Here is a 24796-nt window from a genome sequence, read left to right as displayed (position 1 = left end):
AATTCGGTGCGCATAAACGTCGGCTTGAGCGATTCCTGACACCCTGTTCTTCCATTCGGATTCCGTATTGCAAGCCGCGTGTATGCCATGGATCAGGGTCATAATCCTGCACGACATATTTCAGGATGGGACTTAGTAAGTGCGTGGAGAAGTATTCCGGGGCCGCCAAAACTGCTACAATACCCGGTGAACGAAGCAATCGGCGTCGAATGTCCTGTCCAGCCTTGTTGTCAAATCCCTGGTTCGGCCCTTTGGAGAGGGCCTCGCCATCATGCCTTTGATGCTTTGACAAATCATGCGACCTTGACACGTTGTACGGCGACCGCCTCTTTCTCAGCTCGGACCACCTGTTCGCCAGCGGTCTCGCCATCCGTGTGACTTGCAAGCGGTTGTGTCGGGTCCGCAGAGGTCATCGTCCAGCTGAGCCCGACACAGCGTTATGCTCCCGATCATTGTTTCTGTCTCCTGGCCGCCCCTATACCCCTGCAGTCATCTCTATCTGTAATTATCCTAGAAGATGATTCTGGTTTCCTTCCGCGTCCCAACCAACACAACAATCTAGAAAGACTCTTTCTGGGGAGAGGCAGGGGTGCTGCGATGCTGTGCCAGGTCAGTCTTCTCAATCATCTCTCGAACGCGATTGAACAGTTTCCGACGGCTTGTGCTTCCCCGTTGCAGGTCCAGGGCGACCACGAGAACACCCCGAGATGTATGGTCTCAGACGGGATAGTTGATATCACCGCTTCCGAACCGGCCAACGGGCAAAAGCAGCCCTGGGATAATATTGCCCTATCTGGTCATTTTGATTTTAACCGTCAACAACAGAATGACTACGGCCCCCGATATTCCTGCTTGTCATGATTCAGTGCCCCCTTGATCCGCGGCTCCGCTGCTAGCCCATGCCAACAGAGCTCCCACACCCATACAAGGAGCTCTTCACGAGGTGTCATGCGTCGGGAGTCATACTGACGTGTTCATGCATGCCTAAATCCATTATGTCTCTGAGGTGGCCAGAAAAGTGCTAGACATGCCGGCCAAGATCCAGATGCTCAGCTTCTTTTCGTGTGTTTTTCTGTGGGTGACTCTTCTACTATGGCTACGGCTCTGCCCACACGGAGCTGAGTGGTCTCTTCTTGCCTCCTGCGCCTCTGACAACGCACCATTGGACATCCTTGCGCTCGAACTGACAGGCAAATCATGGCTCAAAAATAGGAATAGACTACCAATGGTCATGATGTTCTCATACGGTGCCTTTCGGCAACCTCTGAATGCATATCACGCGGGAAGAGCGACGGAGGAACAAGGACCGGGCCTGCAGCGACTGGTGAAGATGTACCAGTACTGCGAGTGTGTTGGCAGTCTTGCATACCTACATTACTCCGCCACTGCTCACAAACTGTCTGTAATCTACCCTGATATCTTGGGACGACTAGAGAAGGAGAGACGAAACAATGCAACCCCGGAGGCCTTAAGCTTCCAAGAATATATATCTGAACAGAATACGAAGGGGCCAAATCCATGCCGAAGAGCTTTTGTGTCATGATACAAATTTTGCTATTTTCATCTAGAATCTCATAATACCCATCCGCAGAAGGTAACGTGCTTCATGGCCTCCCTCCTTTCAGGACGAACAGTCTAGTTCGGCTTCTTTGCAAATTCGACCCTCAAGATTAAATGTCTATAACCGAAACCGTCCATCTTTTCACATGCTCTCGCAGCATCTGCCCGGTCCACATAAGATACAAAAGCAAAGCCTTTGGCACGTTGCGTCTCTCGGTCTTTAGCCAAGAATATCCGGGTGATGCGACCGAACCGCTCGAAGAGTTCACGGATCTCTGATTCTTCCGCCATTTCGGAAACCTGTGAATAGGAAAACGCTTGTCAGTGTGTGTACGCACAAAGATTTTCTGGTCTGGAGAGGAACTCACGTTTGTGACACGTAGTGTGGCCTGATCGTCTCTCTCGAACTTGCCGCCCATCCTCTCGCCTGCGCCCTGGGCACCTTTTCTCAAGTGAGGAGGCACGTAGCTGCTACCACCCGCTCCCAAGCCACCTGCGGCTTTGCTCTCGTCGTCCTCGGCCATGGGGTCGGCGACGGGTGTGGCGCCGTCGTCGGCGGGGGCCATCGTGTCCTTGAACGGGCACCTCGCGGTGAAATGTTCGCCCTGGCAGATACGGCACTTGACCTTTTTGTCTCTGAGTTGTTCCTTGAGGCTCTTCTCCTCGACCTTGCCGCCTCCCGCCTTCGCCTCCTCGGCCTGCACGTTCTTCCAGTCCCTGCTGGGCCGGAACACAATGTTCTCGCCGACCGACGTCGTGTCGGGTTGTGGCCCCTTGGGTTTCCCCTTTTCCAGACCGAACTTGGCCCATTCCCTCCGCTCCGCCACCACGGGGTTCACTCGCTCCTTGTGGACGGTCGTGCGGGTCTTGCGCGTCACCCTGACCTTGCGCCCTTGGTCGTCGAGTCGGTAGGATATCGTCGTCTTGGTGCCGTCCTTGTTGACTGTGGTGACTGGAGGGGGGAGGGCGGATGGGTCGATTTGTTCAGAGTCGGACACATCGTCTGCCCAGTCGGGGCGGCTGTTTGATGGGTCGGGAAAATTCCATGTCAGTAACAGGCTTCCTTCTGAAGATGGTGTTTGCGATCAGAGCGCTGGAGATTGCGCACGTACCTTGCAGTTTTGGACATTGTAATGTATCAAAAGATCTCTTGTGGAAATGGGTGAGTCGATGATGGGAAATTGGTAATTCGTACCTCTGGTTTTGAAAGCGACATGGCAAAAAGTCGTGGTCCATCATTTCGCAGGGTGGACGCTACTCCTGTTTAGGTTAATGTGGCCAAGGAATTGATGACTAAGGTAGTATGACTAGTGGCGACGACAAGCAACTTCCAGTCCACTCCGTATCAAGCTTCCGTAACTACCTCCGTACCTCCCTAGGTACCTATTGTAGGACACGCGATCAAAGGATCATTTGGTTAACATGTCATTCAATCTAGAAGCCTATTCGACTGCTCAGCTATTCGCAGACTCTGATCTTGCTTGTGGCAGGTACCTTTCCTTTGAGTCTTTGAAGCACTCCACATTGTCGTCCAGTTCCTGTCCACTCAGCTAGCCATCTATCTTCTCCAGCTCATCAATACCTTGGTTCTGACTCCTAACAATCTCCAATCTGCGGGCTTCTGGATACTTCCTGTCAACATCTTTGCGGAATTTGCTGCACCCCATATTCTGCTGTACTTCCCGTCTTAGACAAGAGCTTTGGGCCTCCCACCACGAGGTATCTCATGGTCGAACTTGACAACGATGACTGGCTTGCACAACTCGGTCCATCTGTCTTGGCGAGTATCCTGTCGGGCAAGACCTGGAAATATACAGCTCAGCATCTCCCCAACCCTCCCGTCCTGACTTGCAAGTACTTTGCTGGAAGCTCTTAAAGGAAGACCAGTGTTGCTGTCGATGATGGAGTAGTTCTTGATCTCACCCTTCATCATGATTCTCTCCTCGGCGCTAGACTGTGAGTCCAGAGACCACCTGAAAGAATACTCTGCCATGTTGATACGGATGTTTTTCGCCAGGTCTGCGGCCATGCAAACAATCTTGTGCATTTCATCCTGCATTTCCTGATTTTGGCTTATTTCCGGTACAACAGCCTCCAAGCAGTGTAAAATTATGCGCGTTGTTTGCTGGACACCAGCTTCCTCCATAACTATCATTCTCTGGGACGCTCTCAGTGCACGGTGCATATCCATCTTCCACATCTGGCAACTCTCACTGTCTTCAAATTGTCAGTATTGGCAAAGCGAATCCTGTGGTAGCTCACCTTTAGCGGGCTGTATTTTGGCGATCGAACGGGTGAGTGTATTTAGGATTTTCTCACTCTCAACACCCAGGCCTGCCATTGGACAAGACTTCCTCAAGATCTGGCTGTGCATGATTCGGAACACAAACGACGCAAGCATTGCCTTGTCGATGGGTTGGTGGTTCAAGGTGTTCTGTAGCTCCTCCTCACAGAAAAGTAACCAAACCCACGAACTGGACTTTTCTTGGGCCTGAGCGTTGGCCATAAACACAATTGTGTCAACGATATCACCACAGTACAAATGGAGCCATTCCTCGATGCCTTCGCAAATCGGCTTGTACAGATCAAGAAGTTGATTGTCTGACATTCCTTGTGCTGGCTGTATCGCGAAAATGCGCTCTTTGCAATCTTCTAGATTGCTGTTCAAAAACGCAATCTGTTTTTGAGATTGAGCTAGCTCGCACCGAGTGGCTACTAGCTGATTCATAATCTCTTTATGCTGGTTTTCCTGGGATGCTAGACAACGGCTCTGTTCAGCCAAGCATCGTTGAAGCCGACTGATTTTCCTTTCTTTCATGTCTAGGCAGGTGTAAAGACTGTCCTGCTCCTCAGCAAAGTGGTGTACCAACTCTAAAGGGTCTTGGACACGCCTCTCCCCGTCCCATGACAAGATCTCATCTGTTTGATACTCGGCTTGCTTTACAGCTGGTTGCGTGCGAGGAGTCATCTTATCCTGATTCATATGTGTCAACAGGCTGGTTGTGTCTGTGGAGTTTGTCTCGGCAATCTCTCTTGCAGTGGCTCCCTCCTTTTGTCAGATCTAGTTCAACCCAGAAGCGTTTTCTTACATACTTTGATCTGCCATTCGGTGGCCGGAAGGTTATTGCCGTGGCTTGAATGCTTAGCCCTGGGGATACTCAGATCCTGGGATATTTTTGGGTGTTCTGAGAGCTGAGATTGACATTGAGTTCGATCCTGGGTTTGATCAGTTACGGCGGCTTCATCTGACGTGTGTCTTCTTGCTTCCCCAGCTCTTGTGCTGTTGCTTCTGCTGCTATGCGCGTGGCCAAGGCTGTTGACGGGCATATAGCCACCGATTTTCTTCGCAATCCAAGCTCCTGCCATCCTGCCTCCGAATACAAGGATTGCTTAGAACTCCAAACTCAAGATATGCTGATGAGGGAGTAAAATAATGTAAGTGACTCGATATTGAGCAAACGCAGCTGCATGACAAAGAGCATTAACCCCAAGCGCGGCAGGACCTCACTGCCACTTAATGTTTATTCACTCAAGCATAATTACAGCATGCTGCCTGCAGTCTCCCGTTCTAGGTTGTTTTCGTCTCACTTTGACATGATGCCACTTCGACATCTCGTCACTTATTCGTTTCCACTCCTGCACTTTGTACCTGCTCTTTGGGGAAAGACAACATAATCACAGCAGCATGGGACGCGAAACCAAAGGAGGTTCGACAGGCCCGCCGCGCCAGCGATACCTAGTGGTTGCGGTGGACTTTGGAACAACATTCTCAGGTGTGGCCTGGGCGCAGACAGCACGAGTAAGTTCTGGAATGTATCGGGTTGCTCATTGCTAAAGTTTGAGCAGCCTGAAATACGATCCACCATTGTCGAATGGCCAGCACTTCGAGGTCAGGATGATCGGACCAGCGACAAAGTTCCAACTGAACTCGCTTTTGACGACAGTGGTTCGAAGTTCGGATTTGAGATTGAGGAGGGTGAGCTGCGTTATCAGTGGTTTAAGCTCGGCATCGATCCTAAGCAAGAAGAACAACTTGTTTCGCATCTATCGATCGCATATCCTGATTCCAAAGCTCTACCTCCGGCATATGACCAGCAACACGACCCCGTTCATCTTGTGACCTTGTACCTGACTCGCCTCCGAGGACACATTATGGACATTTTGGCAAAGAACTTGGGAAGTGGAGTGATCAAAACGACCCCCATCCGCTTTACCATTACAGTTCCGGCTATTTGGGATGATGCAGCCAAAGCCCGCACGCAAAAATGTGTCCAATCAGCCGGTATGGGTAAAGAGGTCCGCATCATCTCTGAGCCTGAGGCCGCAGTCTTCTACGCTCTGATGCCATGGACCCTCACGACTTCCGACCAGGTGACACCTTTGCTCTTTGCGACGCAGGCGGAGGTACAGTTGACTTGATATCCTACACAATCGTTGCTTTGCAACCACATGTCGAGATTCGTGAAGCAGTCCCTGGCGATGGATCTGCTTGTGGCTCCACATTCCTCAATCGCATCTTTGCTCGTTTTCTGAAAGATCATCTTGAAGATGTCGAAGGGTATGACCAAGACACTCTTGACGAGGCTATGCTTGACTTTGAGACGAATACGAAGCGCAGATTCAATGGAGACAATGCCATGACGCTTCGAGTGCCCGGTCTAGTTGACGATCTGACCAAGGGTATCAAGCGCCAGAGACTCACAATTCAAGCCGGGAAAGTCATGTCATTGTTTGAGCCAGTGATCTCCAGTATCCTCACCCTCGTCATGAGCCAGTTGAGACAGACAAAAAATGCAAAGGCGGTCATTCTGGTAGGTGGCTTTGGTCAGTCACCGTATCTTCGCAATTGCATCAAGAAGGTCGTCCCGGCAACAATCGAAGTGCTACAACCTCCAAATGGTTGGACCGCGGTTGTGAAAGGTGCTCTGATGAGATCTCTCAATGAGATTGAGCCCGACACTTCGAGAATCAACATAGCATCTCGAATTGCTCGCAAAGCTTACGGGATGAGAGCTGGGGTAGAGTACGAACCTGATCTGCACGAGGAATCACTAAGGTAAGCCTTGCTTGATCTCATGTCCGCAACAACGGCAAAAGGACCTGACTGAAGTAGATACTGGGATCCTTTTACCGGTAAATACCTTGTTGAAGTCATGGGGTGGTTCGTAACACAGGTAATGGGACATTCTGGTTGGTACACAAACTTTTGGTAACGCAGAAAAAGGGTACCCAAATCGACGAAGCGAAGCCTCTCACGACGCATTGGTATGAAGCGAGACCCATCGAGGAAGGCACTATTCGCTCGATCTCGGAAAGACTTTACAGTTTTACGGCTCCAAGAGGCCCTACAATCCAGCCTGCACCTCTGTATCCCGGCAGCGGTGCGTCTCTGTGCCAGATCCCGTTTGTAAAGATTTGAAGGTTCTAATCTCTACAGGTGTTCGCAAATTGGTCGACTTCTATGCAGATCTCTCGGTCATCTCTGCCTCTCTTATTCCAATCGAGACTGGCGCAGATGGCAAGCAGTATTACCTATTGGACTTCCAGATCAAGGTGACTTTCTTCTCTGCCCATACCGAGTACTCACTGTGGTACCGAGGTGTGGAGTATGGGAAGGTCACGGCTGAATATGCGTGAGCTGATGGGGATCCTGTATGAGTAAGACCACCACTTGATCACACGTACGCTCGGCTTGTAAGGGAAAGTGGACTTGGTCGATGGGTTATTGGGCGTTCGACACACAGAATGGCTATTGGAGAAAAGGGGAAAATATGGCATGCCAAATCCGGTACACCACCGGCGTCAAGCTGTGCCATAGGGGATGAACAGAATCCAGGAATGATGGCGTTACCCACATGAGATTGATCTCAGCTTCACCAAGGAACATGGTTGAACAAGAGAGCGTTGCTTTCGAAATCAGAGCTTGTTTTTACGTACTCCAATACCAGCACGAGAGAATGAAAGTGTCATGGCCCAAACATTGTCATCCAGTCATTGCTTACACTCGAGTAGCTGAACTAGAATTTACACCACAGCTGCCTACCACTCTCTACCCTATAGCTTACTTTGAGAAATGATCAGGGAGTTACCGTTTTGCATGCACTTGACAGCATCATTGACAAACTCATCGACAATTGCGCGTGCAGACTTTCTCTCATTGACCACGGCGGCGGCCTTGCCCATGAGGAAGGGTCGGGCATTCTCCATATCCTCGTCCGTCAGGTCATCGCCCTTTTCTTCAAAGTCATGTTCAACCTACACATGAGGGAAAAAACGTTAGTCGTGTTGGGTTTTTTTTCCATATCATCAGGCCACAAGTAGATTAGGGGCGAAAAGACGTACCGGAATGACACCCTTGCCGGTAAGGGTCTTGATCTCGTCCTGTCTGTTCTCCTCCCAGTTCTTGATGTATTCATTGTTGCGGACACGCAGGGGTCGGCCGGTGAAGATGATGGTGCGGACGTTGTCGTCGAAGCCGGCGGTCCGGACGGCCTCCTGGTGAGCCTTGGGGGCACCGGCTTCCTCGGAGAGGACGAACCGAGTGCCGACCCAGACCGCGGAAGCGCCCAGCATCAAGGCACTGGCCAGGGATTGGCCGTTGAACATGCCACCGGCGGCGATCAGTTGGACGGGCTTGCCGGTGAATTTTGAGGGGGGTGCCTCTGCGCAGAGCTTCGCGACGGCCGGGATGAGAATGCTAGTGGGGATATCACCCTTTTGGTGTAAAGGAGAAGGGTAATCAGCCAACTATACGGGGCGTGTTGTGAAGAAGAAGAAAAGAGAGACGGATCGTCGTAACATACAGTGTGGCCGCCACCTTCACCTCCCTGGGCGCAAATCAAGTCGGCTCCAAGTTCGAGACACTTCTTCACGTGCTTGACGTGGCCGATCATGTTCTACCGTTTTCGAAAGTTAGAAATTGTTCGGACTTCGGGGCAAGGGGGTTTTTGACGAACCATGTATAGTATACCATTCCTGTGTAGCTTGTCGACAACTTCCTTGGGTGGTACACCAACAGCAGATACTAATGGTCGTTGTTGTCAGTCAAGTTGAGCGGGAGAGGGCAGAGAGATATCCGGGAACACCAGCGTACCGAATAACTTGGCTCCAGAGTCAATGATGATATCGACCAATTCACCAAGTTTGCCCTTTGTGTAATCATAGCTGGGTCGTATGTTAGTCTCTCCCTCCTAGAATGTATACATATTGTATGCTTTGGCTCACTTTGTCTTTCTGGCACTACCACCTACTTGAGGCAGGAGTAGATCAACGCCAAAAGGAGCGTTCTTGTCATTGAGGTAACCCTTCAATTCTGCGATTTGTTCTCGGAGCATGTCTGGGGTGTATCCGACCTAACACACTCTTGTATGAGCTTGTGATGTTCATCCCTTCCTCTCTGGCGCAACACTTACACCGCCAATGACACCGAGACCGCCTGCGTTGGTGACCGCAGCAGCCAACTTGGGGCCAGCGGCCACGTTCATACCCGCCAGTAGGACTGGGTGCTTGATCTTGAGCAGATCGGTAGTAGTGGTTCTGATCTTTTGAGGAGACGCCATCTTGAAATGTGTATGGGATCTAGTGGATGAAGGGATAGGTGGTGAGGGTTTCTAGAAGGTCGTGGCGGTCGTACGCGGACACGGATCGTTCGAGAATGGGGAGTTTCAGAGATTTCGCTGTGCGAGAGGAAGATTGTCAACCGGAACGAGAAGAAGGACGACTTGTTTAAGAGAAGAAGAAGACAATGATGAGAAAAGGGAGTCGAAAGTAATCACAGTGCGGAATAACCGACGGCCTGAATCAATGGCATGAGGTGGTGTGCATAAACCATCAAAGTACCGAGGCATTTCCCCCTTGGTGATTCTGTCTGACGACTTTACTCTGGTGGCTAAAAGGGTAGTTATGCACCAGACCACCTGTGTCAGACAAACGACACAATTCACACCCCAAAAGAGGTGGCTGGCTCGGCAAGACGATGCTCGTGGTGTCAATACACCCCCAGACCCACTAACCTGGGGCGACGGGACAATGGCACCGCCGCTACAGCTACTTAGTAGAGGAGAATTGCGATTACCGCCATGTTGCCTTGGAGAAAATACAAAGGTTTCCATTAGTCACGTTGCGAGCTGTGCTGTCGCTGCACAGAATCAGCCGGATCACGAGGCTGCGTTCGGGGGAGCATCTGGCGCATTCTGGCTGTTGTAAGCCTTAGAGCCTCGTTGTCGGCAACAATGCCTTTTTGAGCGAAGGGTACGAAAACGAGTACGAGTACGCTAAAATTTTATTTTCGAGAATGACATGTGTTGTGTCCGCATCTAGGAACGATTCATGCAGTATTCCATAATATCGACCTGGTGGTGTAAGCTGTGATTACTTGTTGTCATCCTCTATTCTTGAATACCTCTGTCTTCCAGTCAGCCTTGTGATCTAGTATACCCTCATGACCCTTCAGACTTCCGCAGGACATACAATCCTTCCCAGGATCATTTCTCACCATATTGCTCCTCTTCACAGTGCCATATCCTACGCACAATGCAGATACATTACAGCTAGTCATGAGCCATTCTTATTCCTTACCTCTCGAAGAACCAGCCCCAATACAGTTGAGAGGAGGCCAAAATCCTTACGACCAGGTTATCGACCTTCCACAATTTCCAGCCGGCGACAATCTTCAATGACTACCATGCAAAGGGCACAAGCACCTTCGAAAGCTCTCAACAGAGCTGCAATTGCCTTTGGCAGTAACATGGGCGATCGGATTGGCAACATCGAAGCTGCAATCACCGAGATGAAGAAAAGAGGTTTGAATGTCGTCAAAACGAGCTCCTTGTACGAGACCAAGCCCATGTACTACGATGACCAGGATCCATTCTTGAACGGTATCTGTCAGATTGAGACTGATCTTGCGCCAATACCACTGCTGGACGTCCTTCAGACCATTGAAAACGATCTAGGTAGAAAACGAATCATTGACAAGGGTCCTCGTACGATTGATCTTGATGTAATACTTTACAACACCGAACACATCAAACATCCCCGACTTGAGGTCCCTCATAAGTTATTGCTGGAGAGGGAGTTTGTGCTAAGACCACTCGCTGAGTAAGTGTAACATGACGCTTGTTTGAGGCTTTGTGTTTGTCGAGCAATGAAACTGATTTACGCAGCATTCTTTCGGAGGCACAGCTGCCACCTGGCTTTTCTCCCAGTGGTACTAGTCGCACAATATCCCAGCATCTTAATTCTCTAGCAGAGAAGGATAGCACCATGTCTCCAGTCACCGTTTTAAACGCCAGGCTTCCGTTGCTTCGCACTCATGACCCGACGCGCAGCACCCACGTCATGGCCATCCTGAACCTCACCCCAGATTCATTCTCAGATGGTGGTAAGCATAGCCCCCAAGATCAGGAATCTATCAAGTCAACAGTTAGGAGGTTTCTCGCAGCAGGGATCCAGATCGTCGATATTGGAGGACAAAGCACGCGGCCAAACGCAGATTTTCTCAGCGCTGAGGAAGAGCTCAGCCGAGTCCTGCCTATCGTGAAAGCTATTAGGGAAATGAAAGAGGCCGATGATATCGCCATTAGCATTGACACTTTTCACTCCTCAGTTGCCCGTGAGACTATACTTGCCGGAGCGGACATAATCAATGACATCTCGTCAGGTGTATTGGACGAAGAAATGCTTCCGACAGTTGCGGGACTCGGAAAGACAATCATCCTAATGCACATGCGCGGAAATCCACACACAATGACCAAGCTTACTGACTATCCCGAAGGCGTGATCCAAGGAGTAGCCACAGAACTCAGTGAGCGTGTCAGAGCTGCCAAAGCTGCAGGTATACTGCCATGGCGCATTATACTGGATCCAGGACTTGGATTTGCGAAGAATCAGTCTCAAAACCTGGAACTCCTACGCCGCTTAAGGGATCTTCGAGAGGACACGGAAGTTTCGCGAGATCTCCAGAATTATCCCTGGCTCATGGGCCCAAGTCGAAAAGGCTTCGTAGGCAAAATTACCGGAGTTCAACAAGCATCGCAACGAGGCTATGGCACAGCAGCAGCCGTGACCGCGAGTGTTGAAGGCGGTGCTGAAATTGTCCGAATCCACGATGTGGAAGAGATGATTCAGGTGACGAAGATGGCCGACGCAATCTATCGACAACCTTGATAAGTAGACTTCAGACATGGCAGATCTGAGATTCTTAGTATCTTCCACTGATATCGAGTACCACAAGAAGTCCGTCGTACTTATCGATGAGTACCTCGATGTGGCAGGTCAATTACGGTCAGGTGACGTCACCATCTTCGCTACTTTTTCAGACCTGCAGGGACGACGAAGGTATCAACAAAAAGTATATGTAATGTTACAAGAAAGAACATCTCAGATGTCCATTGTTCGACCTTGAGCATTATCGCAATCCATGGCCTCTTAGCTGAATATCTGTACTGCACTATTCCAGAATCATGCTATTCTCAAGGAAGTCAGTACCTCTGGGCCTGCGATGGCGTGCGTCTACTCTTTTCATCATCTCTACAGTGGCAGTTGGATTATTCACCGACCTCTTTCTGTATGGGCTTGTGGTCCCAATACTTCCCTTTATGCTCAGGGAACGTGTCGCTCTCCCTGAGGACAAGATCCAATCGTATGTTTCTGGGCTGTTGGCTGCGTATGCAGGAGCTAGTGTCTTTGTAAGCTATCTCCGCCCTCGCTCGCTGTCAACTATCTAATTACGGAGTAACTTCTAACAATGTCCAGTGTTCCATACCAGTCGGTATCATCGCGGACAGGACGGGTGCTAGACAACTGCCATTCTTGTGCGGCCTCGCCGCATTACTCGCTGCAACTCTCATGCTGGCTTTTGGCAATAACATCCTCATGCTCGTGATAGCAAGACTTCTCCAGGGGACCAGTGCCGCTGTCGTATGGACAGTAGGTCTGGCCATGGTTCTCGACACCGTCGGACCCGAGAACCTAGGCAAAGTAATTGGAACAGTACGTCTGATATTTTACCTTTTAAGCACTGGTTTCCTTTTGATCACATCAACCGTTGAGATTTGTCGTTGGGCCTGACCACCGGCAACAGATCTTCTCGTTCATCTCAGTCGGTGAACTCATGGCTCCAGTGCTAGGTGGCGTCCTCTACCGCAAAACGGGGTACGCCGGTGTATTCGGCCTCGGATGTGCTCTTTTGACGGTCGATTTCATTCTTAGAATACTAGTGGTTGAGAAAAAGGTTGCAGCAGAATATGACGAATCGTTCTCTGTTCCAAAGAATCTACGCGAATACGACACTCGAAACGCAGGTCAGGATCAAGACCAAAGTAACGAAGAAGGATATGTACAAGGACACGCGAACCGGGACGAGGACGAGAATGCCGACGACGGCACTTCAAGACCGCGCACCGAACACGATCTCCTGTTGCCGAAACCTAGGGACGACGACGACAACAGCTCTCGGTACGCCGTCCCCGCCGGTCAAAACAGACTGATCCGCACCCTGCCGATCTTGTACTGTCTCACGGACGCTCGACTCCTCGTCGCGTTGCTGATGGCGTTTGTGCAAGCGGCCCTCCTGGCGAGCTTTGACGCTACCATCCCCACCGAGGCGCAGTCCCTTTTCGGGTTTGATTCGTTGCAGTCGGGTCTCCTCTTCATCGCCTTGGACGTTCCTTATCTTGTCCTGGGCCCTTTGGCCGGTTGGTGCGTGGACCGGTACGGCACGAAACCGGCTTCGGTACTTGGGTTTGGCTACCTCGTTCCTACTCTGGTCCTGCTCCGCCTCCCGCCGGCACGACTCACGGCCAATGGCACAGAATCAAACGTCGTCTTCTTGTTCTGTGCCCTGCTCGCCCTCAACGGAGTCGGCCTCGCCGTCATCGGCTCTCCCAGCATCGTCGAGGCCAGCGACGTTGTCCAGCGCTACGACAAGGCCAACCCGGGTCTCTTTGGCGAGAATGGACCCTACGCCCAACTCTACGCCTTCAACTCCCTGGTCTTCAGTGCCGGTCTGACTGTGGGCCCGATACTGAGTGGTGCACTAAGGGACTCTTTGGGATACGGAAACATGAATGTGGTCGTGGCGGCCATTTCCGCCGTCACTTCCATCTTGTCCTTTTTCTTCATCGGTGGCGGCGCCCCGAAATCACTGAATCGATCGGCGAGCATATCGGAATAAATGAATCTCTAGAAAAAGCTCTTCGCAATTCACAACCCCCGTACTCGCAGACCAGGCCCCAGAGAGGCCATGGACATAGGTCGTTGTGACAGATTGTGTGTCTACATTTTGGCTAAATTAATACAATTCGTTGTTAAATTCAGAACAAAATAAGTCAATTTTCTTCTACTAATCAGTAGTGACAATAACAATGACGACAACGCCACATCCCCTGTGCCATGGTCATTGAGGCTCGGCGGTTGGCCATCATGTATGTACTCTCCGTAGTACAATAGAGTGTATACAATAACCCACCTACCTAGGTATAGGTACTAAAAAAAGCTCCAGGTCAGGTCTGACCAATCAATCGCTACTTTCTACCTCGAGGCTCGTACCCCCTTTAATGCCAATCCTTCTTTTGTTTTATTATTCCGTTCGTCATAACAAAGAGGAATATTTCAATTTACCAACACAGACCTCCCGGGGCCTGCCTGTCCCTTTGCGAACATACAATGAATTTCTCCCATCTACATATCTGACCCCAGCGTGCCCACGTATTATCAGCGACGGGACCCCCCCTGCATCACCCTATTTGTGGTACTGAAATAACCAATTCCGCCTCGTTTCCTCTCCTTGTTCAAAGACAAGTCCTCCTGATACTGAGGTTTTGTTATCTGTTTTTGTATTCTTCTGCAGCAGATATGTAGTTGACGTCGTGGTCTATGTATTTCAGTCTGACTGTTTACTCCACCTGGCTAGCCATGACAGTTTTATGGCCTGAAGCAAGCTAGCTTTGTGTTCGACAATGCTTACCATACTTGTCTTAATTAACGGTTTGACTTTACTTGTACTTGAATTTCTTGCGCTCAAGGAAGGAAATTCCGAGAGTACAGCCTGCAGGATACGTACGTCTTGTTTGGTCTACATGAGAGACGGTCTACTCATCTGCCATACACAACAGTCAGCTAACCTGTCCTTACCAGGTCAATATCCCAAAAGTCATACCGATATCCGCAAGGAACAACTCCGCCAGGACAGACCAACCTCTTCAATCAGTCAGTCCGGGAGGTCCGAGATCAAGCAGCTGGCACATAACCGCTAAAGTCATATTCAATGTCGAAATCTTCCTCATCCACGTCGCCATCAGAGAGCTCGACATCTTCAATATTTTCGCCTTCATCTTCTTCTTCGACGGTGAAACCATAATCTTCCTTCTTGAGGTTTTTCCACGCGGCAATTGTCTGTCGTCTGGTGAGATGGAACGGTAGTTTGGATAAGGAAACACAACCACTTTCCGTGACCTCCACGGTCTGTCCGATCGAACTTGCAGTATCGGTGGGCATGTCCATCAGAATGATGTGAATGAAAAACACCATCCCTGGCTGGACAATGACTTTTTGACCTCTCATGAACATGGGGTAGTCCATCCAAGTGGGTGCGAACGTAGCGCCGAGACTGTATCCACAGGCATTGAGTCGTTGCTCTTTGAACCCATGCTCATCGCCGACACGAGCGTAGGCCTCGAAGACGTCACCCATCTCTCGGCCGGGCTTCAGTGCCCCCATCGCGGCCTTCATTTGGAGGACGTTGACCTCGAACATTTTGCGTGCCAATTTGGTCACGCCGCCTATGTGGATGGTGCGCATCAAGCAGGCGTGGTAGTGTTTGTACACGCCGGCATGCTCAAGGGTGATCTGTCGATCGATCTTGGACCTTCCTGTCGAGTACCGTGTCAAGACTGCTTTATTTCCAGACACGAGGATGTTCTCATTGGCCGGATCATCGCCACCGCCTTCGTAGACGGTGCCGGTGATTTCTCGCCACAGGTCACCCTCATACGCACCCGGTTTGGCGAGTTTAAGGGTGCGAACGAGCGCAAAGTCAGCCAAGTAGGCCGCCTTGCGTGCTTTTCGCAACTCGGCTTCGGATTTGATGATCCTCAATTCTCGAGTAAACAATGTGCTGTGGTCGACCAAGGTACAAAGTTGAGCAACCGCTTCCTCGAGAAGTTTACCGATGCGCAAGGTCAAAGTTGCAGAGTCCGGCTCGTACCCAATGCGTTTGGAGGTGCTGTTGATCCCAAATTCCTTCAAGACTTCGGATACCTCCGCCACCGGGTTTGCGTCCGCAACGTCAGAACGGATCAGGACATCCTTTTTGGCCAAGACGGACGTATACAAAGCTTGTCTGAGATCCGGCAGTCGGGTGATCAACTTCATGGATCCATCGATGTGGAAATACATGGCCTGGAAGAAGACATAGCCAAAAGTGTCGTATCCGGTCAGATAGTATAGGGTTTCTTGTTTGGTGATCAGGAACCCGTCCAGATCTTCTCGACTCATCAAGTCCAAGGCCCGCTGTCGGCGTTGAGCGAATTCCTCTTCAGAGAACCAGAGAGCCTTCTTGAAAGGCTGTGGTTTCTTGACCGTCACCATGCTGATCTGCTGATCTGCTATTGCGAGTGGTGCAGTAACTGTGATGTCTTGTGTCCGGAGTTAACTGCAGCACCTACCACTCTTTTGACGAGAATAATATGAAAAAGTCGATCTCGTTATATATAATCAGGACTTGGTCTGCACCCATAAGATCTTCTCGTCCTCCGAGGTCTGGTCTGTAGGTTTCCCAAAGCGTCTTCACAATACATTGCGTGCCAAAATGGTCACGAGCTGCGTCGATCAGCGTCTGCGTGGGTAATCGTATACACGAAGCCCGTTTGTTCCCTTTGCACATCCTCAGCCGAGAGAGATAAGGGCAACACCAATTCGACAGGACCCAGCGAGTGTGGGGCACACAGCAGGAGTCTGGATTATGAACTGGGATGTTTGCAGATCGACACAACCTTCCCCATCTGGAGCAGGGGTCCTGGCCAGTGACATATCTGGCAACAGCCACCGACAACCATCTTGCACTGGGAACGAGCATGGGTGCAATCGACATCTTCCAGGAAAATTCACCCCTTTCAGCGACAACATGCTCCATACGTCTGCCCACCGTTTTCGAGGGGCTCCGCTGAATGTACAAGGACGTGGCCAAATCAGCGAATGCGGATTTCTAGTCCAAGTCCAGCAAACCGGAGTAGAGTTCAAAGGAGTGCTGGTGGTGATAACAATAGCCGTCGAGTCGGAAACAATAATGGCTACGGATAGCGTGTTAGTGGCAATTCAATTACTGTCAAAATCTATCCCATCTCTGTCGTGGGAACAGCAGAGGCGGGCCGCAAAGCATTTTTCCTGCGTTGAGAATTGGGCAGTTCCAATGACAAAACGATCTGGAAATGCCCGCACGATCGATAAGCCTCCTTGTCAGGCTCTAGCATGGTAGCTGTCCCTATACCACGCAGCCAAAGTTCGTTAATGGTCCAAGAACCTTCCGTGTTCTCGATTGAATGCGTACAATTTTGACTAATAAGCTGCCAAATCGAATAGACGCCCGGCAGAACTGTCCAGCTGTACCGTCCGATGACAATGATTGAGGCAAGCCCAAGCAGAGGCTTAGTTTGAGGAGACGACAGGTCGGCCTATGTGTGACTCAATTTCTAGGGTGGCACTCGCCGTACGCAGAGCGGTGCAGGAGACGAAGAGGGCTTCGGCCTCAGGGCTCGTCGCGGCCACTGCAGCCTCGATCAGGCTCTCGCGGGAGATGCAGGGCATTTCCCCGTCATCTTCCAAGCCGAAGCAGGTGAAGTTATCAACGACGAAGTCTTCGGTGGCAAAGAAGGCGGCCATCGGATCACTCGTTTCGACCGTGTAAGGATTTAGGAAGCTGATCCTTCGCACGCTGAGGGCGCGGAGGGCAGCAACCGCTGCGGAGCCCGGCGTCACCACGGGCACGTTGGGTTTGGCTCGTCGGATCGCAGCCTGGACCACGTCGCCGCCAATGACGACCGAGGCTGAGGTGCACGAGAAGCAGATAGCGTCGATGTCTTGATCGGGGCGGATGAATGCAGCTGCTTCAGCCAGTCGAGGCGTCAGCGCTCGTAGACTCTCAAGCGTCGTCGGGTTCGTATACACGACCCGCGTCGAGTAGATCGATCCCTATCTGCTTTGACCCGACGAGCCGCGCGAAGTCTGCCTCGCTCGACTGGTCCGTCGCCAGCAGGATAAGTCCAACGCGTTTCTCGATGGCACGGTCGTCGTAGCTGAGAGAAGCTTTCGCAAGACGTATGGAAACAGCCATTTCGGGTGCACGCACAAGACCGAGCCAAAATGGCGAGATATAGATGCAAGTAACTGGTGGAAAGTACTGCTCGCGTATGGCCAAAGATGGATTTCCTTCAACGCTGAGTTTAGAGAATGCAGATATCTACATGGCCACTAGTGCGTGAAAGGAAAAACCATGTCAAAGGTGGCGATGGAAGGAAGATATAGACCGTCCCAACTGGAAGAAAGAGTACCTCTCGGGTTAGAACAATACGTGGCGGGAGATCAGCGCGCAAGTGTATCATTATCATGCCTTCCAGATCTATCCAGCTAGGGCAAACCCCGAGAACCGCTTGCTACACATGTTGCGAGGAAGTCAAACGCGGTGCCTATTCTATGACTAGCATAATCTTCTTCCAACCTTTCCGCTGAGTACGTGGTTCTTCAGCGTCAACAACCTCCTGCAAACCCGTTTGCATATCAACATCCCCAGGGTTGTAAGCCCACGGGTCTTTCCAATACACAATGCGGTGACCGAGATACATCAAGAAAAATACAGGAATACCGACATAGGCGGATAGGAATGTGGCGGCCGACCAATTTTGCTTCCAGAAAACCGTGAATCCATTTGTCAAACAGAGGACGGTGAAAAATGCCGCGGTAAAGTAGGCGCCGTAGGGTTGCAGTCGGCTGCGATACGGGGCCTGGTATCCCTGGAGTTGGGCCGCCTTGCGGAAGCGGAGATATATGATACTGCAACTGATCCAAGAAATGAAACCCCATGAATTTGACAGATTAATGAACCAGTTGAAGACGATGCCTCCACTGGAACCCTCGTTGAGGTAGGCTAGAGCGCAGAACAGGGAGGTGGTACCCACAGCCACATAAGGAACTCCCCATCTATTGCACCGTGCAAAGACACGTGGCGCGTTGCCCTGGACCGAGAGCGAATAGAGAGACCGTGAGGAAACATAGAGCCACGAATTTCCAGAAGACCAAGCTGATATGAGGATGGCCGCGTTGATTATGGATGGTAACGTGGAGATACCTGCCGAAGTGATGGCCACGACAAAGGGAGAAGACTTGGCTCCTGCGCCGCCATTCACAAGGCCAGGCGCGTCCGAAGGACATGTGACGCCTATCGCGAGTACGCCGAAGATGTAGAAGAAAATCATACGAAAAAAGTATCGTCGCGCTGCGAGAGGTAGATTCCTCCTGGGCGACTGCATTTCTCCTGCGGTTGTGATGACCAGTTCAGGGGCAAAGACGAACGAAAAGGCTGAGGTGATCACCGTCTGCCAAAAGCAAAGGAAATAGCCGGTACTGCCATCTGCGAGTATCTGCTTAGCTGCACCTGGTCGTTGCCAGTATCGAAAGCCTAGACGATCATGCGATGGGCCACCACCCCAGAACAGGATAAAGGAGACCAGAAGGAGTCCGAGCATGAGGATAACTTTTAGACTGGCGAACCAGAACTCGCTTTCTCCGTAGAAGCGGACGGGGAGGAAATTGAGACCGACGATAACTATTACCATGATAGTAATCCAGACGCCGATATTGACACCGTTTGGCCAGAAATTGATGACCAACCCGGCAGCCGTGATCTCATAGGGGACCAAGACACCCAGTGCGTACCAATATAGATAACCAAGGGCAAATCCTAGACTTTTGGAGACGTAACGGTTGGCGTAGTACGACATTGTAGCTCCGTGGACCGGTAGGAAAGATGCAACCTCAGTGATGGCGGCGATGACACAGTAGACGGCCACGCACAGCAACGTGTATGCCGAAAGAATGAACGCAGGGCCTCCCAATGCCAGCGTCTGGCCGGTACTGACGAAGAGTCTGCGCGCCTGGGTCAGTTCTCTGGTCTCATAATCCGGGGTGTAAAGGTGGTCATCCTACCCTGTGCCTATGGCACCACCGATCGCGATCATTTGTGCATGTCTACTTTTCAGTCCTCGCTTGGTGATCATGCCATTGTTCAAGTCGCTGGCCTCGGCTTCCATGACGGACAAGGGCCGTTCATAGCTGCCGATTCTAGCTTGGACGTCTGGAGTAGGCTCTGTTTTCAGTCCAGCTTCAGCGTCTGTGTAGCCAGACGTGATGGCCATCGTGTCGCTTGAACTGGATCAACCCTCTCCTGGTGGCACAATACATGCGACTTGGGTGGCGGCGTGAGAGTGTAGATCAGGACCTTGGGCGTGGTGGTGAAGGAGGCCAGGTTCTATGTCATCGCCCTTTGTAGCGGAAGTACAGTTGCAGGCGAGAGTGAGGACGGTCCAGGTTGATGCCGAGGTCGACGAGGCTGGTTATAAACCCCGGGAGGTGGCAAATATCGTGCACGCCGTCTCTATGCTGGCGGCTGGATGGACATACGCAGTTGGAAACCTTTGATAAATCTTGGCCTCACCTTTCTGCTACGCCCCACCTGAGGCATCCTGGACGATCTTGTCTCGGTACCCACACATCGATGTCCAAGCACCAAGCAGCTCAAACGTGGCCAAAACCGTAATTGGTGATGTTGACGGCGGCATGACCGGGTGGAGGCCGGGGTGGAGGTGGAGAGGTCCGCTAGGAACCCTTCGTGTTCGTTGACTCCTGCCACATCCAGTTTCCACCTCTGCTACACAAAAATTTAGCATGGATTTATCTCTCAAAGGCTCGTCCGAACTTCCTCTAACGAAAGGTTGCCCATTCAAGGCGTTTTCGGCGGTCTGTGCCACAAGACAAGATGAGATCTCGACTTACATACAGAATAGTGTCTTTCCCGAGGCTGATCGATTGTTGGTATGTACTGCCAACCCTGGACACATAGACGATGCATTCTCACAGATTGCAGCAGCCCATGAGTTCACTAGTGCGCTATTCGAGAGCACCGCGTTTATCTTTCAAAAATTTCGTACAGCACAATTGCGTGTATCAGTTGATGACTGAACATCTGAGCGTAAGGGTGCCGGCCTGTACACAGCAAACGGTATACATGATTGTGCCAAACTGTTGGACTCCAAAAGGCCGTTGAAGCTTGCCTTTTCCTTCCCACAGCAAAACACGGTTTAAGCCTCACCAAATGGCCAACGCTCAATCTCATCATCCGAAGTGGCATCGTATCATGGCAGGAGATTCACATTGCATGATTGACTCAAAAAGCCGTTAAGGGGCGCATGCCCACAGCATCATGTACTCTGGTAATGAGTCGTTCATTCCATCCGCATCATTGAATCATTGCGCTTGCAAGGCGGGCAAGAAATCACGGCGCTGGCTAACTTTCACTCCAGCGTCAAATTGCAGCCTCTTGAGTGTCCACAAGTGCCCTCTTGTCCATCATCTGCCCGTCAAACAGGTATGATGCGAATGGCCTTTGCAGCAAGGATATCTCGCCAGTCGTCTGAGCCGTCCGTGCTATCGAGCTGTGACCAAATACTGCGGACAACCTTGTACTGCATGCTGAAATTTTCCATCTGATACTTTTGCACACCATGCCACCAACTGGCCCAACGTTCTCGATCTTGGCCAACGGCATCGCAGGACGCAATAAAAGCAGGCCAAGTGACAGGCGCCGGCAGAGACACCCCCTTGCACAATTCGACCTTGAGATCCTCTGCCTCGGTCATGGCGGTAAAGGCAGCCTGTTGTTCCAATGTGAGGGTTTCCCGGTCGCACCTCTGTATGGAGCGATAGTAGTAAATGATGGCAGCATAATGAAATGCCCTTGCGTGTGCGCGTGCAACCTTCACCATTGAATCCTGGGGACCTTCAATGGTGGCAAATTGCTCTGCGGTTATGGCCCAGGCGCTCAGCTCATCCCCTAATGTCTCACATGCTTGAAGCAGACTCGGTGGGTATTCCTGGTCTTTGTAGTAGTTGATAAACTGTCTCAGTCGATAAGTTTTGAGAACACATTTCGCTAGAGATGTCGTTATTCCATAGACGAACTCAACACTCGGGTCGAGGTCGGCCACCCGGATGCCGTCTGTTGCTGGTAATGCTCCTGGCCAAGGTTCGGCATTCACCTGAGGAAGTGCTGTTTGAGCAAAAAGATGGAGCATTGTGCTTATGCTGTTGAGGATCCGTGTTTCTCGACCTATTAGCTGCGCATGGTGTCTCGAATTTTGCAGCCGAATAGCAGCCTCCAGATGAATCCAATGGTCCTCGACACCACCGCTGACGATCTGGCTAATTTAGTAAATGAGAAAGGCGAAAGGGAGCCGAAACAGGATTCTTGTGTCTCTTACATCCATGGAGACCAAAGTTAGGATAGCGGTCATCAGTTTTCTGTAATTGCTGGTCTGCTTAACCAGGGCTTTCTGAAGCGCAATCAGCGCACTCTGGCGATGATGTCCAACGACGGATTTGAGACCCTCGTTTTCGGATTGTGGGATCTGCATATCAATGGCTGCCGTGGAGACGAGACCGTGGAAAGTTGCAACACTCGCAGACGATGCTGCATCATCTGACTGTTCGGACCCTTCGATGGCAAGAGGAAAGTATATTGTCCTGAAAGGATTTCGCGCGTGAGCCACCGGCTGCATTATATGTACCGTGTGCTCAGTAAAATGGCGGAGGAGCATATGGGATAGTGTTTTCGACAACACAGCGGTGGAGAGATTGCAGCTCGCCTTCATGATGCCATCATCACAATATAAATCCATTGACACAGGTAGAAACTCCTGTTCAGAATTTGAGCCACATCTCACAGGTAATCTTGGAGCTTTTGGCAGTACACTCGGTCCTATGTCTGCCGGTGGCGAGGCCCGTCGTCCAGCTGTTGCAGATGTTCGCAAACATTCAACTCTGTCGTCCCTAGCGACAGCTTCATTCTCGAACAAGGATGTTCGTGATGAGGATTCCGAACCAACTAATTCATACGACAGTGCTGACGGTAGCTTTTGGCCGAGACATGCTTTGTGAGCTAATGTCGAGATCTCAGGCGCATCACCTTGATCACAAAAATTGTACAGACCCGTTGAAAGACCATTCGTTGACCGACAGAATTGACCGTCGGAAATGATCGAAGGGAGCTTCCCGGATTCTTGAACAGCATCAAATCCCGCTTCCGATCTTGAGTCATGATAGCCGCAAGCTCCGGCGTCGATTTCAACATCATCCTCAGACTCAGCAGGTATCGTCTCGGTCAGTCCATCAACAACAGGTCTTTGCGAGGAAGAGTTGCAGCCTTGTCCATATTGCGACAAAAAGGGTTCAATTGTAGGTCGGAAGACAGCAAAGGGCCCAACAACAGCTGTCAAATGCTCGGTGGCAGCTTCATCTATTTTAGAAAGATTCTGCACAATCTCCTCATCTGTCATGGGATCGCACATGCTACCCACTTGGAGAGTTGTTGGTCAATACAGCTTTGGCACACCATGGGCAAGCATACTGGAGATAATCTTCCGCCGACTAGCTGACGGCCGCTGGAGTTTCCTCCTCCGCTCGACATCCCAGATGAGGCGGACTTCATAGCCTGCGCACTCTAGGTTCGCCTGCTGACAGTTGTTACAGGTAACGGGTCTTTCGTCGCACTTGACGTGCCGTTTTCGACATGTCCAACATCTTTTCCTCGTCAGATGCAAAGTAGCAATTCAAAGAATCTGATCAAGTTACCCAGAATATGACATTCGCTTCGGACTCTTCGCACGTTGCGACTCGTGGTCTTTGATCTTGTGCATGTCCCATGGGAGCGCGGCCTTGTTGCCAGTCGCGTCTAGCTGCGCTCTTCCCTCCATCAGAGCACTGTGTCATGACGCCGTGATCGGGATACGAATCAATGGTGGTCAACGACAAAGTGTTTAAATTACAAAGAGCATCCGATAAAGCGGGCAGGTCCGAGTAGCTGACGTAATGGGCCTACGAGACGGTTCAACTGTCGATTAGGTGGAATTGACGCCGGGAAGAGGCACAGAGGCTATTGCCAGCCCAGATCTAAGCCTTCGCCTGAACCAGGTTGTGAGGCAGCACAAATCCTACTTCTAAGAATGACTGGCCGGTCAATGGTCAAAAGTATTGCATGGAGCCAGCGACTGAGGAGTACCTGCTATCACCAGTCATTATCGCAAGCATCTGCACGAGACAAGTGTAACCGTGATCATCAGCATTATGTTGTGTTACGAGAGATACTCTCGGACCTCTCATCTCAAACAACCAGCCGGCTTGTATTGGACTTGAGTACTCTTTCAGGGTGAAGGAAGTGTGGCGATCCTTTCCGCCCGAGTTTCGCTGGCTGTTTCCTTTTGTCTCCCTGCTCCACCTGGCAATTCGGTTATTGGTCTATCCCTCACCCACACCTCCCACCTCGTTGGTAGTTTCCTCTTCTCACTATCCATCACGTGCGTTGTGTATACGGCAAGACCTCCCAGAGCATGTTGCAAGAATTACAACGACAAGTAATCACAGTCGTGAATGTCGACAGGCATTGTTGCAGGCATTTTTGTCTTCATATAGAACACTCTTGTTCATGTCTTGCGTCGAAACAGGCACATCTAAGCCTGGATTGCCAGAGAAAAAGTTCACCGGCTTCAAACCGACCATCATCTTCTCGTTAGGCATCACCGGCCAGTCCTCGATACGTGGGTTATGAGTTGAGCCAAAGGTGTGCCAGATAACAATATCTTGGTTTCTGACTGTTTGAGCATCCCCTGTAGCTCGGCGTTTGCTGATGCCTGAAGCAATGCCATCACCACCCAAAGATTGCATAGTGTATCGCCCAGCAGGGAAGAGCTCGTTGTCTTCATAGCGCGTTACCCATACGGCGTGCTTAGCGAATTCCGATCGTTTAGCGTGGAATGAGTCCGGGTGAGATAGAAGCATCTGGCTTGGAAAAGGCATTAGTTTAAAGCCGACTGGTGTGCCAGTGATAGGGTTGATCTTGCTCTCGTTGACAAACTTGAAGACACGAGCTTTGGTGAGATCAAGATCAAAGCCACCTTCTTCTTCTACAGTGCGA

The 24796-nt window shown here is 50.9% G+C and overlaps 7 protein-coding genes across 8 annotated transcripts; 3 read left to right on the top strand and 4 right to left on the bottom strand.

The window, feature by feature from the left end:
- Positions 1-1509: 1509 nt before the first annotated feature.
- On the bottom strand, positions 1510-2774 carry PV06_01123 (eukaryotic translation initiation factor 3 subunit G). Its single transcript, XM_016401711.1, has 3 exons — positions 2673-2774; positions 1929-2580; positions 1510-1860 (listed from the first exon to the last, which is right to left on the bottom strand). Exons 1-3 carry the CDS (start codon positions 2687-2689, stop codon positions 1636-1638), a joined length of 894 nt encoding a protein of 297 aa, XP_016268764.1. The 5' UTR covers positions 2690-2774; the 3' UTR covers positions 1510-1635.
- Positions 2775-5171: 2397 nt separating this feature from the next.
- PV06_01122 lies at positions 5172-7219 on the top strand (the record flags this gene model as incomplete). 2 transcript variants are annotated; one of them, XM_016401709.1, is made up of 6 exons in its annotated part: positions 5172-5359; positions 5407-5964; positions 6018-6616; positions 6674-6734; positions 6785-6941; positions 6998-7219. In XM_016401709.1, the coding sequence occupies 6 exons, from the start codon at positions 5246-5248 to the stop codon at positions 7195-7197; spliced, it is 1689 nt and encodes a 562-aa protein (XP_016268762.1). In that variant the 3' UTR covers positions 7198-7219. The 2 variants fall into 2 exon arrangements, with proteins under 2 accessions (XP_016268762.1, XP_016268763.1); XM_016401710.1 differs by having other exon boundaries at positions 5246-5359; positions 6674-6941.
- Positions 7220-7464: 245 nt separating this feature from the next.
- PV06_01121 (uncharacterized protein) lies at positions 7465-9419 on the bottom strand. Its single transcript, XM_016401708.1, has 7 exons — positions 8973-9419; positions 8785-8912; positions 8654-8724; positions 8517-8584; positions 8364-8456; positions 7903-8274; positions 7465-7815 (listed from the first exon to the last, which is right to left on the bottom strand). The coding sequence occupies exons 1-7, from the start codon at positions 9117-9119 to the stop codon at positions 7615-7617; spliced, it is 1080 nt and encodes a 359-aa protein (XP_016268761.1). The 5' UTR covers positions 9120-9419; the 3' UTR covers positions 7465-7614.
- A 581-nt stretch (positions 9420-10000) lies between these two features.
- PV06_01120 (dihydropteroate synthase) lies at positions 10001-11727 on the top strand (the record flags this gene model as incomplete). The annotated part of the gene is made up of 2 exons (XM_016401707.1): positions 10001-10659; positions 10725-11727. 2 exons carry the CDS (start codon positions 10001-10003, stop codon positions 11725-11727), a joined length of 1662 nt encoding a protein of 553 aa, XP_016268760.1.
- Positions 11728-12023: 296 nt separating this feature from the next.
- PV06_01119 (uncharacterized protein) lies at positions 12024-13735 on the top strand (the record flags this gene model as incomplete). Its single annotated transcript, XM_016401706.1, has 3 exons — positions 12024-12248; positions 12316-12552; positions 12644-13735. 3 exons carry the CDS (start codon positions 12024-12026, stop codon positions 13733-13735), a joined length of 1554 nt encoding a protein of 517 aa, XP_016268759.1.
- A 4460-nt stretch (positions 13736-18195) lies between these two features.
- On the bottom strand, positions 18196-20313 carry PV06_01118 (uncharacterized protein). Its single transcript, XM_016401705.1, has 2 exons — positions 19759-20313; positions 18196-19698 (listed from the first exon to the last, which is right to left on the bottom strand). The coding sequence occupies exons 1-2, from the start codon at positions 19965-19967 to the stop codon at positions 18243-18245; spliced, it is 1665 nt and encodes a 554-aa protein (XP_016268758.1). The 5' UTR covers positions 19968-20313; the 3' UTR covers positions 18196-18242.
- A 320-nt stretch (positions 20314-20633) lies between these two features.
- PV06_01117 (uncharacterized protein) lies at positions 20634-23523 on the bottom strand (the record flags this gene model as incomplete). The annotated part of the gene is made up of 4 exons (XM_016401704.1): positions 20634-22025; positions 22089-23182; positions 23234-23406; positions 23458-23523. Coding segments are annotated over 4 exons (2170 nt in total), but the record flags the coding sequence as incomplete, so codon positions are not given.
- Positions 23524-24796: the final 1273 nt, after the last annotated feature.

The sequence above is a fragment of the Exophiala oligosperma genome (assembly GCF_000835515.1).
Source record: "Exophiala oligosperma strain CBS 72588 unplaced genomic scaffold supercont1.1, whole genome shotgun sequence".
NCBI classification, from domain to species: Eukaryota; Fungi; Ascomycota; class Eurotiomycetes; order Chaetothyriales; family Herpotrichiellaceae; genus Exophiala; species Exophiala oligosperma.
This window is presented reverse-complemented; position numbering and strand designations above follow the sequence as displayed.

Excerpts from the sequence above, each read along its gene's own strand:
- PV06_01121 (XM_016401708.1), bottom strand. The coding sequence starts at position 9,119 with ATGGCGTCTCCTCAAAAGATCAGAACCACTACTACCGATCTGCTCAAG. Across the intron at positions 8,913-8,972 it reads GTCTCGGTGTCATTGGCGGT|GTCGGATACACCCCAGACAT; the intron begins GTAAGTGTTGCG and ends AGAGTGTGTTAG. Across the intron at positions 8,275-8,363 it reads GTGAAGGTGGCGGCCACACT|GGTGATATCCCCACTAGCAT; the intron begins GTATGTTACGAC and ends TTACACCAAAAG.
- PV06_01123 (XM_016401711.1), bottom strand. Across the intron at positions 1,861-1,928 it reads CCACACTACGTGTCACAAAC|GTTTCCGAAATGGCGGAAGA; the intron begins GTGAGTTCCTCT and ends TCCTATTCACAG.
- PV06_01118 (XM_016401705.1), bottom strand. The coding sequence starts at position 19,967 with ATGGCCATCACGTCTGGCTACACAGACGCTGAAGCTGGACTGAAAACA. Across the intron at positions 19,699-19,758 it reads GGTGGTGCCATAGGCACAGG|ACTCTTCGTCAGTACCGGCC; the intron begins GTAGGATGACCA and ends CCAGGCGCGCAG.